Here is a 19,363-nt window from a genome sequence, read left to right on the forward strand (position 1 = left end):
CAGCCTCCTGGGCTCCTGCTGAGCCCATGCAAAACTTGGGGAAGGCAAATATCTCTTACCCTTTTGCAGCAAGCCTTGATTGTGGAAAGGCACTGCAATTGCCTTGCCAACTGCAGGGCAGGAATCAGGGGCAGCCCTCCAGTAGCTGATCTCTGTCCCAGCACCTGCAGGGGCACAGGGAGAGCTCCTGCAGTGCCAGTGCCTGGGGGGAGGAGCTGGCTTGCCTGGGTGCCAGGTGAGTGATTCACAGGTTGGACTTTACCCTACCTGGTTTGATTATCTGTAGAAATATTCAGGGACTGAGTTAATTAGTGGGGTGTAGTGGTTTGAGCAGAAGTTTTTGTGCTGTGTACTGCCATGTGCTTTCAGTCCTGCAAGGCACTGCCTGGGCTGACCCAGGGGAGTCTCCTGTTCATCCAGTGCCTCCTGTCCTGGCACATAGGAAGTTAAGCAGGAATTACTGTGAGGAGAACAGAGGCTGATTTTGCTTCATGCATAAATGTAAAAAGGGTCTTTCTCCAGAAGCAAAAGATCAAAGTTTTCCTTTATTCGTAATCTGTACAATATTTTGAAACATTTCATTAAGCCAAGAGTGAGTCCTGTGTAGAAAATGCTTCCTGGTTTGATAATGACACTTAGATAAACTCTCATGCCATCCTATGATGTTATTTTATACTCTGAGGCATTGTCCTTCTATTCCAGCTTTATGTTCAGAGCTGCTCTAAGTACAAGCTTTTGCTTCAAAGCCTTTAACATTTCCAAAAAGCAGCCGTTTCTTGGGTCATCTTCCTGAAAATCAGACTGCTTATTTGGATTCCATGGAAACATTGATCCAGAGCTACTCAGCCTTCAGGCCACTTGAATGTGAATTGGCTGCCTGTGGGTACCAGCAATCACTGGAGTTAGAATTCTGCATATCTTGCTTCAGATTTTAGCAACTCAAATAGATGTTGCTGGTTATTATTTATTGATGTTGCAGCTCTAGGAAGCAAAGTTGCAAGTGAGACCTTATTTTTCACAAAATATACCTGGAAATGTGCAGAGAGAATGGGTTTCTGTAGCTGCAGGACTGTCTGTGCTGGCTGTCATGTTTACATGAAAATGCCGTGATTGATCTTTCTTAAATGTGTATTTTCCTTTTGCCAGTTGTATGCCTTGTTTATAAACCAGACTTTATCCTCAAAATTAGATTTTTATCTTTTTTGAAAGGCTTTGTAAACCTCTGTACATTATGAAAAGAGTCTACGCAAAGTATTTACAACATGCTTCAAACCTGACATGAACCAGCAAGGAAATCCAGCCATCGCTTATGTGACTAAGAGTGTTTATGAAGCTCTTTAGACAGCATGGTTTTGGTGAACAGCTTGCACCTTCAACAGCTCATTGCCTTCTCGTGGTTGGGGTTTTTTTCTTGCATATAATGTGCTTTTCTTTTGACATTCTTATGCTTTGACATTCCTCCATGTTGGCTTTGGGTTGGACTCTCTGAGTGCTGGGTGTTTTACTAAAACCTTCTAACCCTTTGTGTTCTGCTGTGCTTCCAGCCACTGACGATATTGTGAAAGTTGAAGTCTGGGATGTAGTGGACAAAGGTAAGATTTATAACTTTCTTTCTAGTGGAGATCCATTGTTCTTTCTCAGTTTTAATTAAAAACTTACATGGAATTCAGAAATACCTGCTTGCTTCTGCTTTTAAAAAAATCTATATTTATTATACCACTTCCTGAAAGAATAAGGAAGGGAGAGGTGAGTCCCCTATGCTAGAACCCATTATCTGGAATCTGAACTTCAGATCAAACCCAGTGTTCAGAAGCAGTTGTTCCACGTGCTTATGACAGATGAAGCAAAGCACCTGCTGCTCTGTGTATCCCAATTCTCTGAGCTTCAGAATAAACTTCACCTTCTCTCCTTTATAGTTTCCTTTAATGTTTAGACAGGTTTTGAGTTCTTTGTTCTGGTTATAAAAGTTCTTGTTGAGCTGTTTTTGTGAAGGTATTCTATTGTTAAATTGATAAAACTGTAGCTCCAGTGGGTAATGTCTGCAGGGGGGAAGGATGAAAGAGAAGCCAATTACTTAAATTCACTAGGACAGAAAATGCAATATGTGCATTCCAAAACATTTTCTAAATGCTTAGCCAGGGAAAATTTTATGCTATATAAATACATTTTTCATTAGTTTTCAATTTTTGTCAGAGTATAAACTTTTTTTATAAAGAGCAAAACCAAACCCCAAAACATCTGTGAAGACACAGTCTGGATGCAGTGCAAACGGGATGCGGTGGGATCTGTTCCTGGAAGGGGTTGGGGTTGAGATGTAAATTTTCACCACCCATTCTGTAGCCCCGGTGCAGATGTTGTTTGGCTTCTAAGAGGCATTTAGTACCAGCCAGGCTCCTCATTTAGTGTGTGAGTATGGCCAGAAAAGCAGCTGCACATGTGAGCAGCTCTTGCTGTGTGAGTGATACTTCTTGTTTGGTGTCTGTCAGATTTGTTTGCCACAGTCATCGAAACTCAAGCTTTGATGGTTTGTCTGGTGCTGCGTTTCCTGCAGCCTTGGCTGGAATCTGTGCTCTCAGGTGTTCCTCAGCAGAGTGGCATCTCAGAGGCACCACCAGTGCAACTTACACTTGTGTTACACCAAAAACTAAAACTACAATAGGGAGTGGGAAAAGGAGAAATGTCATTTTTCATGTCAGCTGAACTGTATTTGAAATAGGGAAAAAAGAAAGACAATTATCAGTAGGACCTCTAGTTCAGATACCTAATGGAGCCTTCAGGATAAACTTGAGTCAGGAGCTTTAAATGAAAATCCTGAGCGCTTTATCTTTTTAGTGTTTTAAGGCCCAGTTTTCACAGGGTAGACAAAACCTTGCTTAGGCCAGAGTTACTGCTGAAGTCAGTCTGATTAATTTGGCTTTCAGATTGTGAGATAACAAGTGGAGGGCTGGAATCTGAGGAAAATATCTGTGTTCTCGCTGCCTTGCAGCTTTGGTATGAATAGAGAGACATTTAATTTGGGAATCATGTGGTTCCAGCACTTATTTCTGTGAATAGCTTCTCTGAGCAGAGTCATCTTCTCAACTAGAGACTTGTTTTTTTGGTGAAGGGGACGGGATGTGCTATGAACAGATGTTGATAACAGCTCTTCTGGTCCTGCTTTGATTTCTGACAGCAGAGCCTGTGTTGGAAATCTTAATGGAATCTCTTCCCTTCACTTCATATTCTTTTGAAATAAAACTCACCCTGTTAAGATCCATACTTATGGACCACAGATATGTATTTTTTGCAATCAGTTGTGCTCAATCAGTGCAATGTAAAAATTGAATCATGATGATGTTAATGAAATCGCATCTTTTCCTATTGCCATAGCGTTGTGAATTCCTGATAAGCATAGCTTTAGGAAAATGTTCATATTAAGCAGTAAGAACTTGCTCATATCTAACTTTCATCCTAATGTTATGACATTTTTGTTTTCCTTCTGTATGCTTAGGACAAAAAATCCTCCTGCGTGATGCTTTGGGTGAGAGCCACACTGGACTGTAGACTTGCAGTAGTAAATACCCAGTGCTGCTGTAGCATAGTGCTGACAAGACTTGATCCTCCTTTTTTCTTCCCTTGCCTACCAAATCCTGGCTCATGTGCTTATTTAGAGTTGGGCAGAACACTGCATTTATCAGGCTGGATTTAAAATGCATGTTCTGAACACTCATTTCAACATTAAATTTTCCAGGCTGAAATTCTTTTGCCAGCATTTCCCTGTTTCATTTTCAGAGGAAATTAGGAGACCTCTGTTTAAATGATGGGGGAAACTGTGTTGAAAGCCCTCATGGGGGTTGTAGCTTAACTAACTAACAGGAGCATCCATGAACTGCAGTTTTCAGCTTCAGTTGTGTAAAGCAGCTTTAGGCTCTCACCTGCTGAGCAGTGCTGCAGTTCTGCAGTCACAGGGGGCTGGGAAAATTGCAGGAGTTGCACCCTGAAAACTTGGTGTGCATTTCTGGACTGAAGTTAACGGTGATTTTCCTGAGTGCTGTTTCTCCTGGTGCTCCCTAGAAGTGTCCTCCCTGTCCTTACTGGTTCAGCAGTGTGGGTTTTCCCTCCAGAATCTACTGGGATGCAGACGGCAGCTCGGCTGGCCCTGCCTGGATGGTGACTTAGCTTGGTATTGGTTATTTAGTGTCCAGATGATAATTTGGAAATGTGGGGAGGTTTGTTGTGAAAGCTTAAAAGCTGTGATGTTGACTAGTGTGGTGAGGCAGTGGGGAATGGCAGCTGTCAGACTGCGCTGCTCCTCTTGGCTTGCTCTTGACTATTTGGGATTCTTTTTTAAATGTGCAGACTCCCTGGAGTCCAGACTTCCTTGCTGCCTGCTGCATTCTCCTTGGGCCTGCTCAGGGAGCTGGGATCGTGGCTGGAAAGCTGCCGTTTGTTAAAATTTTCCCAAGATGAGCTTGCCTCCAGCCATGGATTGTATTGGATTTTGTGTGGCGTGTGTAGTAAATATCTCCTTTGCTGCTCTTGGAACTGACAGAGCACAGGAAAGATCTCTCTTAGCAGAAGTCACAATCCTGACTCATCTTTCTGTCTTTGCAGAAGTTGTGTAACTGCTGCAGGTCATAAAGCTATAATAGATCCTGAATTTAGAGAAGCTGCTTGAATGCAGGGGATTCAGGAACAGTTGTAAATTCCTGTCTTGTAATTTCTGCCACTTTGGTTCCCACTTATTTTTGGATACATGACTGAAGGCATCAAATCATATTCTTCTTCTGTTGCCCACAAGATAGACAAACATTTTCCCTTGAATTGAAGATTCCTTTCCTCCTTGTTGCACCTTCACCCCTCTGTCTGCCAGACATGTCCTACAGGAAGAACAAAAGATCAGAATTCATATTTCTATTATTTTCAGATGTTCCAAGTTAGATAACGCAAGGGATGCACGTATTCCAGATGTGTATTTTAGACTGGTGAAGGGTAGCAGCCCCCTTGCATGGTGGACAGCATTTGTTGTACTGAATCCTTCTATCCTGCAGCAAAACTGATGGTACATACTGCTGCAGAGACTCAAGTGATGATCACAACCCCATTGTCCAGTAGGAGCTGTTCTGCAGACTCCTGGGCACAGCTGCCAAGTGTATTTAGTGCCTGAGTTGCTCTTATGCCTGTAAATGAAGAGCAGCCTTTGTTCTAGGGAGGGGACCTGAGCCATAGCAGCATGCAGACCCGCGTTTTCTAATTGAAACTCCTCCATTACACATCAGTACAATCTGGATCTCATGCATACAGTGACACAATTGTCACTGTGCCCTTGCTTTATAGGCTGAATTACATCTTGTCACTGCATAGATCTTATCTTTGTCTGGTTCATCCTGCAGTTTGGGTTGCAAAAATAGAGGCTGTGCCTGAATCTGTACACACATGCGCTTTTCAGCTCTCTGACTCCTTTGAGGTGACCTCCTTTGCAGCACTGATGAGCAGTGTGTGAGAATATTAGTCATTCCTCTGGATACACACAGAAAACCATGAGCATGGAGAGGGGTGTGGGTTCTGTATTCTGTCTCAAAGCATTGACTGCAGATGTGCCCAGGTTAGATAGACACCTTGATTTCTCAGGATGGGAGGAATGATGGAGAGTATTTGTGGTGGCTTGGGCTTCTCTTTTTAATACCTAGAAATGTAGGTCATGCCAAGCATAATTCAGCAGTGACTGCAGAAATAGTGATGTTTGGATATTCAGAGAAGCCACACAAATGTCACTCGCTTGAAATTAATTGAATTGAGGTGGGAAGAGACATGCATGTCCTAGATATCCCACACCTTCGGCTGCATGGGGAAGAATCAGAGCCCATACTTGGATCCCTCAGGGAAACACATTGCCCAAATGAAGAGGGATCAGGATTAATATTTCTGCTGCTTTCATTTGTCAGCAGTAAGCTGACATGAGTGGGGCAAACATTTTGCAGTGATGCCCAGAAGCACCCCCAGAATCACCTGCTATAACATGCAGCATTCAAGCTTTTCTGAATAACTGTATTTTCTTACTATTTATCCCTGAGCTGTGTGCAGGAAAAAACAAACCCTGTTTCACATGCAGCATCTGGCAGAACCCTGAATTCCATATGTGATTCAGCAGAGTTAAGAGCTAGTGGAAGCTATTTTGATCCTCAGTGTTAGAGAGTCTTTTACAGAGTCAATGGGAGGGTTTTTTCAGGTGCATCTGAGCTGCCAACACCTTCTGTTATCAACGACACAGGAAATTTCTAGAAGTGATGAGAAGCAATTCCAAGACTATGCCAAGTATAATTTAATTAACTCTTCATTATTTAGCCTAGGAAAAGACACAACAAAGTTATTTCAGAAGTACAGTTTTTAAATGCTGTCAGTAACATCTGGGAGGTACTTGGTATCTGTCAAACATAACTCCTGATCTTGCAGGGTTATTCTTTGTGCAGTGCTTACCATTGAAAAATTCTGGAAACTCAGAACATTCAGTTTAAACAAGAAGCCAAAATTTTTTCATAGTGTGTCCACACTAAACCTCTTTGGCGGTAGGTGACAGATGTTGAGATTCCTGGCAATCCTTAGAGCCAAGTGTCTACACCAGAAAATCATGCCAGCTGATGGCTACTCTGTTAATCATAGCTACAGATATACCTCTCTGCTGAGACTCCAGGCTATAAGATCTGGAAACACAGTTAGTGTGTAATTGACTTGACACAAAGTTTCCAGGGAGGCTGAAGTTTTAAAAACACTGTTTCTGGGGTGCTGAGTTAAATGCTAGTGGTACTTCAAAATGTCAGAAAATGCTTCCCTAAGGTGTAAGGAAAGAGAGAAGTCTCAGGGGCTGCCCTTTAACTGCCTTAGAGGAAGCAGATGAGTTGAGATTCTTGCAGGTGGGACCATGGCTGTGGGACTGCAGGGCAAATCTCTAGAATGGTTTTCTAGTGTCTTTCACAAATGTTAGGCTCGTTGCTTCTTGCACTTTTCTGGGAGCCTAGTCAGAGTTGTACCTGCTACCTGGCTTATTTTTGTGTGCTTTGGGTGGTGCTTCTGGAGGATTTATTTTCTGTGCCTTCACTGATGATGGCCAGACCTGACCCTCTGGCTCTGGCCTTTGGAGCACATATAGGCTGTCTCTCCATCTTCACAACTTCTTTCCCGCAGTTTATTTGATTTCTCTTCGATTTCTTCCTGGATAAGTTCTGTCTTTGGATTGCTTTACTGCTCATTTTTTAATAGACTAGCTGGGATTCTTCAGCAAGGCATGCCTATCCCACCCCTCCTCACCCCCCAGGCTTGCAGTAGAAGTAGGATTTGCTTTGAGGTTGTGTTCTAACTGCAGTGCACCTGTCCAGACTCATCTTCCAGTTCTTTGCCCAATGTAATGTTTTTTATATGTTTCACTATTCTTTTTAAGGAAAATGCAAAAAACGAGGAGATGGTTTGAAACTGGAGAATGACCCTCAGGAGGTGAGTCACCTAGAATTCAGAGGTCTGAGGCCTCTTGTCCACCTTTGGTCCATGAGGACCAAGTTCTATATTTGTTCCTGCCCTAAGGCCTTCCTGGCAGGTGGGTGAGGGACGGTGGGTGATGCCGATGCTCTTAATTTCCTGCTCTTGCATTTCAGCCCTGCTCCTGCCCTCACTGCAACTTCCCTGCTGTTTTCCATTCTGTCACTGGGAATGACTGTGCCCCAGATGTTTGCTCAGCAGCTTTGTACCTGTCTTCCTGTGGGCAGAGGCAGAAATTCCTTTTGTCAGGGCCTTCTTGTGGGGCCTGAAGAAATGACTTGATGCCCTGCTCTGGCTGCTCCTCAGAGCTGGGCTGTTGCACTCTCACTGGTGCCCATCTGCTTGGGCTCAGATGAGGAGAATTTTCCTCAAAATATTCTCCCATGGGAAAAGCCTTTATGAGAACAGTTACCACAGCTGCTTCTTCCTTTGCAAACGTGGGTGCATTTTCCACTCTGGGAAAGGAGTGAGAATTATTCCAGGGGCACCAAATTCCAGTAGGAGCCATGGAGACTGAGCTGGGACCATGGAGACCAAGCTGAGACCAGTACTCTGTGGACATAGCAGCATGCAGAGTCCAAATGATGAAAAGCCAGTTGGGTACTAATCCTGTCAGCCATCCATGGGAGAAACTGCCCCCTGCTTTTGGACACCAGCAGCATTAAGAGTAGAGCCAATATCTGAGTCAGAAAAAAGATGGAATGGGAGCTGTGTCCTCTGTCCTCCACTCTGTGGTTTGTATGGACTTCTCTTGCCAACAAAGGATTTGGGAGCACAGGGGAAAGGACAGGGTTGGGTTTTAGCATGTGCTGTCAGAGACCATCAGGTGCTTCACATCCTGTTCCTATGGGAAGTGGAAGCTGGGAACCACCAAGTATCTTATTTCAATGATAATGAAATAAGAAATCCACAGGTACTCCTCACAGTGGTTGTCACTTTAGAAAGTTTGCTCAGTCAGTACTGTATCCATTGTGTTCTGTATCAGCCTGAAGTTAAATCCAGTTATTTACTGCTTCTTTGCTTTTATTTTCTCAGGCAGAATCGGAAATGGCTTTGGATGCAGAGTTCCTGGATGTCTATAAGAACTGCAATGGCGTAGTGATGATGTTTGACATCACCAAGCAGTGGTAAGAGATCTTTACTGGCACCATGTGATTCTCCCTTGTTCAGGCAAAACAAATGACTTCCAGATTTCCAGATTCCCAGTGTAATTTGGAAGCTGATAACTTGCCTAATGAGTTGGAGCAAGCTTGTATCCTTTAAAATAAAAGCTTTATCTTGTGACATGGCTTTTAATACAGTCCTCTCCTGGGCTTGTTCCAAACAAGTAGTGTCCCAGTGGGTTGTGTGCTGCAATTGCTGATATGCTGCTGGCTGAGGCTTGATAATTAGTGCTATCACAGGTGCAAAGTGCATGTTGCAAACCCCTGCTCACCAGAACGCAAGGGAAAGAAGGATGCTAGAAATTCCCAAGAAACTGGAATTAGTAAGGATTATTTAGAGGCCCCAGGCTGCCTTAATCTACAGAAGCAATGAACTGTTGGTTTTACACATCTGAGGAGAGTAAGAGAGATAAGGAATCCAGACTGGAAAGAGGAGGGGGTTAGAGCTCCTGCTTTATGTTTAGGCTGCTGTTGTTCAGGTTTGGTGTGGATCACTGAGCCTGTGGACAGCTGAAGGGAGGGAATCCTTTCCTTCTGCTGACCCCACAGTTTTGCAGGACTGAGGTTGCTGTAGGAGATGTGAAGGTTCTGGTGAAAGTGGATTATTGAGCTTTTGAAGTTGGTTTTGAATAAAGAATCATGCAAACATATTGAGGGTTAATGTGTTTCTCTGATGGGGTAAAGAAGTCACAGACTTGGAAGGATTTTGGAAAAAAAATTCCTGTGTTTTTTTTTTTCTTTGTGATTTGTGCATGAAACTGCTAACAGAAGGCTGTTCCCACTTAGCTGCTCTCTCATCTGCTCTCTCCCCTCTGATGAAGGACATTTAACTATATTCTGAGGGAGCTTCCTAAAGTGCCGACCCACGTTCCAGTGTGTGTGCTTGGGAATTACCGGGACATGGGGGAGCACCGGGTCATCCTGCCCGGCGACGTGCGGGACCTCATTGACAACCTGAACAGGTGAGCAGGCAGGGCAGCAGGGCTCAGCTGCTCCCTGCCATCCCCCATCAGTGACCATGTCCCTGCCGTGTTTCACATCCATGTCACGTGTGCCCTCTGTCCTACCGCCTGCCTTGGGCTCCCAGAGCTCCCCGTGTCTCACAAGCAGCAGCTGCTGACACCATGGGCCCTTTGATCTGGAGCAGATTGTTTGCCATGCTCCTGGAAACAGCATGAGACAGCATGTGCCCGGCAGCATGTGCCTTTCAGAAGTGCTGTTCCCAACAAATCATCTTTCTGGATAGTCCTTCTCCTGTGAGAGAGTCCTCTCCCCATAGCACAGCTGTTCTTTGGTCCAAGTGATTGAGCTACACAAGAGCCAGCCAGTACAGCTGTGTCCTTGTTCTGCCTCTGAGCATCCCCCATGCAGCACTTGCAGGGCACAGCCAAGTCAGATGTCCCTCACCAGCCAGACAAGCATTTCCCTTAAGCAGAGATCTGAGGTGCTCTGTTACGTGGTACAAAATAGTATTTGTTGGTCAAGATTCAGTAGATGGTACCTTTGTATGTAATTTTATGTTTTCAAGGTATTTTTTAACTTTCCTCATTTCTTGTTTATGCATGCGCCAGGCACAAAGAAATGGTGTCAGTTTATCATTTAGACTTTATCCATTATGAAATAATTTCTTTACAAAATAATTTCTCAATATTTTTTTTGTCCATCCAATTGTGGTTTTTAAAACAAAGACCTTTACTGTGAAATGAACAACTTGTAAAGCTGTGAATCCCCAGTTAGGAAACCAACATCCTAGTGTCCTGACAGAGTATTTCTTAGCCTGGCAGGCACATGACATCGTCACACACCAACAGCCACCTTCTGCCACCCTTCAGTGTGAATTTTGGCTGTACACAAAATAATGAGTCCAAGCAGAATGATGCCCTGGGCTACATTTGAGTGTGGGGGCTGGCTTGTGGGGTGGCTCATGGTGTGTAAGTCAGTCCTGTGCAGGCTCTGCGGGTTGTGCTGGGTACAGTGTTTTCCTCTCTGTTCGGCACAGGCCTCCCGGCTCCTCCTATTTCCGCTATGCTGAGTCTTCCATGAAGAACAGCTTTGGCCTCAAGTACTTGCACAAGTTCTTCAACATCCCCTTCTTGCAGCTGCAGGTAAGGCAGGGATGTTATTCTGATATGCTGTGTGTGTGGGACAGATTGGATTTGCTTCCTTTCTGAGGCAGGAATTTGGTATTTGGGGTTTCATTTGCTGTTAAAGGATCCTGAGTAGATTCTTCTTTTCATTAGACTTAGTATAACAAAATTAGTGCCTGTGAATGATTTAAACGTGTCTCTGGTTGCAAGAGGCCAGCTGTGCTGAGTTCCCAATGCTGACCTCTGGAGAAAGGCTCCATTTTCACTGGCATGAAAATGGCATCCAGTGGTGCAGTTGCCAAGTCAAAAATGTAAAATACACATATCTGTTAAACTTTGAATTTCAATTCTGTTCAGTTAAAACTGAGATGAGAAGAGAATTGGCTATTATCTGAGTAGTTTAGGAACCTCCATTTGCTGAAAATCTTAGCCTTATAGTAAAGGGCATTAGATATGAGATCCATGTCCTTGCATCCTGTTCACATGGATCCAGTCTCATATTTCCTTCGTATCTGAGGATTCTTGGGAGGGCTGAGGGAAGGGCAAAGGCTCCAAAGAGTGGGATTCTCATCTGTGGGCCTTTAGAAGATGGGCTTTTGGGGTGATCCTACGGGGGTCATTTGGGATGAGTAGCTCATGCTTTTTGAGGGCACATATGATGTTGTGTCACTGTTTTCTATTTGATGGGCAAACCCCAGGTAGTAGATCTTTATTATCTTTTACCAGTAATTGAAGTGTATGTGGGTATTTTTATATAAATAATCCCCAGTGAAATGCTAGTTCAGAAGGAGCTGAGATATATTAGTGGATGTTACCAAGTCCTCAGGCTGCAGAGCAGAAAGAACCAGGATAAGAGAATTGAATGTATAAAAGCTCAGTGAAACAAGTCAAACAATTTTTTGAGGGGGGGGTTGTAGAAATATGAGCCGTAAATCCAACCTGCTGTTCAGTGGAGAAGATTGAAATTTGCCAGCATGTTGCTAGTGAAATGTTTGGGTTTATGACACTGCACATTTGAAGGCTTTTGGTTGCCTCCACCCAGTTTTTGGGGCTTTACTTGATGTCAAACTTCACCTAAGATGGGCTGCATTGGTTTCTCCAGCACCCCTTGCACTTGTGCCTCAGGTTTATGGGCAGTGCCTCATGCTGCTCCACAGTAGCTGCCTTGGGGCACTTCACTGCTCCCAGACACTCACTGGGAACCTTGTGTTGGAGTGCACAGGGACCAGGGCTGGCCCTGTTCAACATCCAGTGCAGCATGAGCTGAAATCTGTAGGAAAATCACATCTAGGCTTAATTCCTGAAGGTTCTTCTTGTATCTTCAGAGATCCTTGTCAGTACCAGGCTCCAGAAGGGAGTTTCTTTCCTTGGGGCAGAGCAGGATTAAAGGAGAGGGATGCTGCCTGGTATGAAATGCACATAGGATTCAGTCAGCCTCAGACGTTTCTGTGCCTCTCAGTCTGCCCTCCACAGCTTTCCAGGGCAGAGTGGTCCAGCTGTATCTGAGGCTGTCTCTCAGCAGGGTTGGGGTCAGTGTGTGGTTTTCAATGGCACATTCCTGTGCTCATTTTATAGTCACACATCTTCCCCGGCAAAAGCAAGGGCTGAAATCCATACCCCCTAGTTCAGAGCTCATTCTCTTTGTCAGCCTGAGCTCTTCAATTATTTATCAGTTCCTTTCCAGGGGCAGGATTGGCAAATCCGAGGATGCAGTTCAGCTGTAGGTATATCTGGAAACCCACAAATGGCATCAGGTCACCCAGGCCTCCAGATGCTGTGCTGGAAGGAGACAGGATTCTGCAGACAGCTGAGATTGCCTTTTCCCAGGAAGCCCTTGCAAGTGCCTTTCAGCTAAAGCACTGGTCTCTAGCACGTTATTTATTCCCTTCTTTTGGGTCATTGCAAAAAATAAGCTATTTCTTTAATATTTTAATAACCAGCATGGTAAAATAGAATATATTTTTTAAAGTGTTTGAAGGTAGTGATTTTTAAAGTGTTTATTAGTAGTGATGAATTTGTACAAAATTGATTGCACGTCTATCTTTATTAAGTATATATTCTTGATTTATTGTGATCTGTGAAAATGGAAATAAATAAAACTGGTGTATGTCTCAGTACCAAAGTATAAGGCAAGGCACACCACTTCTTTAATAGACAAGTCTAATTAAAGTCATTATCAAAGAGCCTAAGGTAAGCACTGGAGAGCAGTAGCCCTTCTGTCTCTGTTTGTTCTGCTAATTTGCTCAGCATGTATTTCACTTGTCTTAGGAAACTGGGGACAAAGAAGCAGCAGACTTGCCCTTTTTTGTCTCATTTTTGCTTATACTGCATAATATGAAATACTGTAATAATATGAAATGATGATATCTAATGCTTCTGAGTTCTTGATTTTCTTGAATTCTGAAATCTAGAATTTGAATTCTCAAGTCCTCATTAGTACTTCTGATAAGGGTAACAACTTTAAATATGAATAGCATATTTTGCTAAATCTTTCTTGTCCATAAATGATGATAAAGGAATTGGCATTAAGGAATGACTTCATAATTCCATGCATACATGTTAATTAAAGTCAAGTTTCCATCTGCAGAGAGCACTTGAATATGATGAATAAAAATTACTCAAAGAAAAGAGAGATTGCTCCAAGCTCTTAACACAATGGCAAAGGTAAACATGAAGACTCTAAATGCTTTGGAAGCAGTAAATTAGCTTAAATGATCACAGAAACACTTACATTTCAAGAAGGGCTATGTCTTCCAGTAAATTAGGGTTATCAACTGTGATGAGTCACCTGGTCTTACAGTACAAAATAAAAATTACTTAAACTTTTTTGCTGATTTCAGTCATAGTAGAATCTGACATGGAGGGCTCAGGCTGTGTTGTGACCATTCTCCAGAGCACAGCACTTTGTGTGGTTTGTGTGAACCAGATGAGTTAATTGCTCTTCAAACCTGTGCAGTGGCTTGATAGCTTCAAAGTTGTCACATCTATGAAACCATAATGCTAGCAGCATGTGCATGTAGAGACTGAACACCATTACTTCATGCAAATGTTTGTCTTCTCAGATGGATATTATTCTGGGAATTATGTAGTAGATTTCCTTTTAGGCTTTTAATTTGATGGGATCTTTCTGCAGTGAGTTCAAGTGTTGTCAGACAGGGAATTAAGAATTCACCATGGTTATTGATGCTAGCCTTCAAAAATATTTGTCAGAGTAAAGCTGAAATGTACTTGGAGGATAAGGCAGTTAGCAAAGCAAAAATCTTGGCAGTTTGGAGGAAGCCTCGGGTTTCTCCTGCATGTCCTCCTGCCCAGGCAGGGATGCAGCCTGTGGCACCACAGACCTGCTGTCATGGGAGCTGTGCAGGGCTGGGAGTCACCAGCCCAACTCAGCACAAGCTGGCCCTGCTCCTGTGCCACCTAGTGCATAGGCAGTGGGAGAGGGAGGATTGATGCCCTCAGGCACAAACACGTGGCCTTTGACTCCAAAATTTGGGAGGTGAGCTGATGGGCAGGGCCAGTGCCCTGCTGTATGCCAGCCAGCTGTGTCTGAGCAGAGGGGATGGGGCTGTGGGGCAGCATTTGCACCACTGACAGCTCTAGTCTTGTCCAGGGGATCCAGAATGATGTTTCTGCAGGAGTGGATGCTGTGTCAGCCCTGCAGGGCCGCAGCCCTTGAGGGAGCTGGCTGTGCCTGTGGATATCGATCTCTCCTTGCTGTCGTCTGGATGTCAGGAAGAGGGAGCCCTTCCCCTCAGCTGAGGTTTTTGTTTGAGTTCTGTGGGAAATGTGGGAAAGGAAGGACATAGTGGGGCAGTCCTGGATTACATTAGTGCAGTCAACTGACTTTATTGCCCATTGAAAATGGGCTAGGGTGTCTGTCCCCCATCTGTGGAACAACAGCTGGAGGCAGAGGGGCAAGGACTTCCAAAATGTCACTGAGTTGATAGGTTATGCTCCCTCATCTACCCCAACAGCAAAAAAAGAATTATTGGGAGGCTTTGCATTCAGCTGGGTCCTGCTTCCAGAGGGGCTGATCTAGCACAGAGAAAATCAAAAGGCCTGAGTGAATGAGTTGCAGAACTGATCTCTGCAGGGGCTGAATCCTTTCTCCAAATGTAACTGGTGCTGTGGTGTCTGAAATAACACATTATTGATTTATGGCTGAGAGTAGCTGACAGAACAAGGTGCTTCTTACACACAGACTTTATGGATTATCTGCTTTTTATTCACTTTCCCTTTGTGCTCTGTATTTAAATGGACACCATGATCAGGGCCAGGGCTCCTGTTGCACATGATGTTGTGGTAAAGTGGTGACACAGGATCTTAGTGCACAGAGATCTGTTACAGTGACCCTTCTGCTCAGACCCAGCTGGTTTTCCTTTCCTCAGAGGGAGACGTTGCTACGGCAGCTGGAGACAAATCAGCTGGATATTGATGCAACTCTGGAGGAGCTGTCAGTGCAGCAAGAGACTGAAGACCAAAACTACGAACTGTATGTCACTGAGCTGTCTTTTTTGCTAACTAACTGCTGCTTTGGGTGTCACATGAATGTTGGGCAGCCCCAGCTGTGGCATGTGGCCAGGTTGAAGGGTCTAGCGAGTAACGTTTAGGGATCCTTTGGATAAAATGTTGCTTTTGAATGTCATCACCTGAAGAAAAGCATGCACCTGGGGATCCCTGTGAAAGGTCTGGTTCCTACAGGCACGTGACTGGGGAGGGCAGGGCAGGTGGGGCTGAGCAGCACACCTGGAGCCAGCACGTGCTGAAGTAGATAAAGTGCTGGAAGGGGATATTTTCCATCTCTCAGCTGCTCAGCACACAAGTTGGTTCCTCTCCTGGCTGTTGCACTCCTGTGTATTTTGTCTTAAAACAGCAGAAAGTAATAGCAACAACACTGCTGTCTTTTGTTCCCTTTGAGCACTTCTGAACTCTTCGGTATATTTCTGTGTCTGTTCTGCACCCTGGCCGCTTGTAATGGTGTTTGCCAGCTTTAGCCCCATAAAGCCAATGCACCTGTAGCACAGTGAACAGGAATCCATGTTCTGTAAATTCCCATGACAAGGCCTTTATTGCAGTGGTGTGCAAGCCAGAAAAGTCAGCCTCAGAATGTATTGAAAAAGATTATTTACAGGCAGCTTTTGTTTGGAAATTGTAATAGATGATTATGAAATATTCATGCACAGGCTTTTGGACAAGCATTTTTCAGACCACGTTTCAAGGTTATAGAACCTTGAAAAAAAAACCTTGTTCAGCATGTTTTCATTGGAGGGCATTGAAATACCCCAATTCACACAAAGAATGCTGTTTCCAGAGCATTCACCTCATTCTTATCCTGAGGGACTAGTTAGTCACCTCATGCCTTCAGCACTTCTGTTGATGTCCCTGCTCAAAGGACTGGGTTGCGTGGGCTGTGCTGTCAGATTGTTTTCCATGCTTTTGTTTGTATTTCTTCAGTAATGGGAGGATACTTAATAGTATCAGGAGTGGGCAGAGCTGTTTCAAATTCACAGCACAAGATCTTTCTGTTTTGTCACCTCTTGCCCTTCCAGCAGCTTTAGTGTGTGCTGGGTCTCCATATGTGTCACTTCAGCTCACAAATCCAGCAGAAAAACAGGTTGGATGGGGCTAGGAGCAGCAGTGAAAGGTGTCCCTGCCTGGGGCAGGGGCATGGAATAAGGCGAGCTTTAAGGTCCCATCCAACCCAAACAGTCTGAGACTCTGTGACTGTGAAATCTATCTTTGCTATATCTACCTCGGGGCTAGTCTGTGTTGGGCTGGCTCTGAGAAGAGATCTTAGATCTTAAAGGCAGCAGCAGCAGTGTGGTAGTGCTGGAGGGGTGGCCAGACCCCCTAGTTCCAGCAACAGGTAGTAGATTGGATCATCCCACCCAGTGTGGCCACACTGCCCTGCTGGGAGGCTGTTGGCACTGTCAAACTGCAGATTAACTTAACGTGGCCTCAGAAATATCAGAGCCTGACAGAGGAGTTGATGAAATATTAAAAGCAAGACTTTTCTCTAGGGTTCTGGTTTAGCAAATAAAGTGACATCCTTATGCAGCTGGCCAGCTCCTGCATGTTCATATCTGTACTGAAGCCAAAATTCTTCACTCTCAGAAAATAACACTTCTTTAGAGAAAGGGCTTTAAAATGCCACTGGATGCTTCCTAGCTAGAGGCACAGATCCCAAAAGAAAAGCATCAGGGAGTGTCATGCGTCAGTACTTTGATCACACTGGCTAAAGAGAGCTATTTTAGGGTTTTTAAGGTTTTTCTCTGTACCCCAGGTAGGAACAGAGAGTCTGTTTGTTTAAATGGCACCTCTGTGGGACAGATGAGCTGCAAAGGGGTTACTTCAGCCCTGGACTTGAAATGTATGCACTTCTTACACTCAGTTTTTATCCTTGCAGGAGGGATAAAAGAGTTTTTATCTCCAAGCATGAGTTTTACAGCCAAAGACCCAATTTAAAGTACATTCATATGTCAGAGAACCCAGGTTTGGGTAAAGCCTCAACCTTAGTAAACAGTTTGGGCTAGGAAACAGAGTACATGTAGACACAACAGTGTGTGATGGGAATCAGAGCTTGCAGCGGTGAGGCAGGTCTGCAGTGCTCATTATTAGGGCTTGGGAAGATCCTTGCAGTGATGCTTGTCAGATGCCCCTCATTTTTGGATTACCAAGTGTCCTGGTTTGAAAAGACAGGTGCCTGCTAAGGAAGGCAGGAACCTCCCTTGAAATGGAAAATGCAAACCCCCTCCCTCTGAATTATTATAATTTTGAAATTATGGGGCTCTCAGGCAAAGATATGGGAATAGGAATAACAGTTCTTTACTAGGAAAATTAAAAATACAAATGCAATAGTACAAAAAAAACCCTACTGCCAGAGTCAGAGCAGGAGCTGACCCACCCCCTGTGTGTCAGGGTGGTGGCACAGCCCCATCCCATGGGGGCTCAGCCCTCCTGCAGTGCCAGCTGTGGCTCTGCTGGAGCAGGGATCCTGCACAAGGGGGGAGTTTTCCTCTGCAGCTCCAGGGCTGCTGGAGATGGGCCTGGGCTCCCTCTGGCAATGCAGGGCAGCAGAAGCTGCTCCTCTGGCAATGCACTGGGCAAAGGCTGCTGGGCTGTGCCAGGCTCACATTGGATCCAGGTAGGAATGCTTGGCTCCTGCCCTGGGCAATGCAGCATCTCCCCATGGGATGCTGGAATTGGATCAGCCCTGCAGGGACACTCAGTGGCCCATTAACAGAATATATTTTCCAGAGGGAGGATTGGTTGTGGAAGAGATAAAGAAAACTGCCCTACCTGGTTTTAACAGGTTGCCCAATGAAGAGAAGAAAACTGCCCCACACCTAACAGATGGCAGTAGAATACACACCCAGATCTTGCATTTTCCAAACTAAGACACCAGGTTTAATATGCTACATCAGTGAATGTCCAAGTGAGCACATTGTCTGCTGCACTGGCCCTGTTGTGTACAGCATGTGTGTTGGTGCAGTGTAACTTGGTGACCCTTGACAGATCACAGAACTGTGGAATCCTTAGGATTGGAAAAACCCTCTGAGATCATCAAGTCCAGCTGTTAATCAAGCACTGCTAAAGCCACCACCCAACCATGTCCCCAAGGGCCACATCCACATTTTTCAAACACTCCAGGGATGATAGCTCCACCACTGTCAGGGCAGTCTGTTCCAAAGTCTGGCTGCCCTTTTTGTGAAGAAAGTTTGCCTAATATCCAACCTGAACCTCCTCTGGTGCAACTTGAGGCCTCTTTTGCTTTTTCCTTTTTATTGCTTGGTAGAGGAGCCCAACCCTCACCTGTCATACCTCCTGTAACGAGGCCTTTATGTTAGTTGCTTCAGTTCAGACAGCACTGTGAGTTCTGCTATGGGTCACCCAAATTGCACAGTAAGGGGAGATGACGCAGGTATGTGGGGCCACAGGCCCTGGTGTGGCTGCTGCAACACTTCCTCAGAGGCCATTCCTGCTCTCCTGCCATAAAATCAGGGCACAGAGCACAGCGAGGTGACAGCACTAAGACATCTCGGTTATTCACCCCTGTGCACGTCTGGTAGCTACTCTGTCACAGTGACCACTGCTAAATTTGGCTCAGTGAGAACTGCAAGAGAACAAGAACTCTTCCTCCTGCTCCAGCGGGGGGGACCTGAGGACAAAACGTCACTGATGCAAAATGTGGATCCCAGAGACAACACGAGGTGGCACACGACGCTGCCTCTTCCGCCTTACGTAAGCCAGCCTGGGCAGCCACTGCCTGGATGTGCCTGTGGGATACACAGTCTGCTTCCAGTTCTTTCCCTGTGTTTAGGCTCCTCACTGCCTGACACACCTCTGGATCTGGTACTGTCCCTGTGCTTTCAGACTTTACATCTTCAATGCTGCTAAAAAGAACATTTCACCCCTTTTTGAATTCTTGAATTCTTATTAAACAAACAGTAATGGCTTTTATGATGTTCTGAATTTGTACCTAATTTGCTCAGTTTCTCCATTTTTAATTGTACCCAGCTTATCTTCTGTTTTCAAGGAAAACTTGTATATGTTCAATGTGCCCATTCCCCCACAGAAGGGTGCCATGGCTGGGCAGCGCTTTTG

General features: G+C 44.7%; 1 protein-coding gene across 1 annotated transcript in view; it reads left to right on the plus strand.

The window, feature by feature from the left end:
• The window catches only part of RABL6 (RAB, member RAS oncogene family like 6), a 53,417-nt gene that overhangs the window by 11,219 nt on the left and 22,835 nt on the right, over positions 1-19,363 (plus strand). The window contains exons 3-8 of the mRNA XM_071453782.1: positions 1,545-1,592; positions 7,415-7,467; positions 8,545-8,636; positions 9,494-9,634; positions 10,672-10,777; positions 15,148-15,251. Of these exons, the coding sequence (XP_071309883.1) occupies positions 1,545-1,592; positions 7,415-7,467; positions 8,545-8,636; positions 9,494-9,634; positions 10,672-10,777; positions 15,148-15,251 (544 nt within the window). The remainder of the gene's footprint in view (positions 1-1,544; positions 1,593-7,414; positions 7,468-8,544; positions 8,637-9,493; positions 9,635-10,671; positions 10,778-15,147; positions 15,252-19,363) is intronic.

This window comes from Agelaius tricolor, unplaced genomic scaffold (genome assembly GCF_023055355.1).
Source record: "Agelaius tricolor isolate 1412-34295 unplaced genomic scaffold, bAgeTri1.0.p SCAF_37, whole genome shotgun sequence".
Taxonomy (NCBI): Eukaryota; Metazoa; Chordata; class Aves; order Passeriformes; family Icteridae; genus Agelaius; species Agelaius tricolor.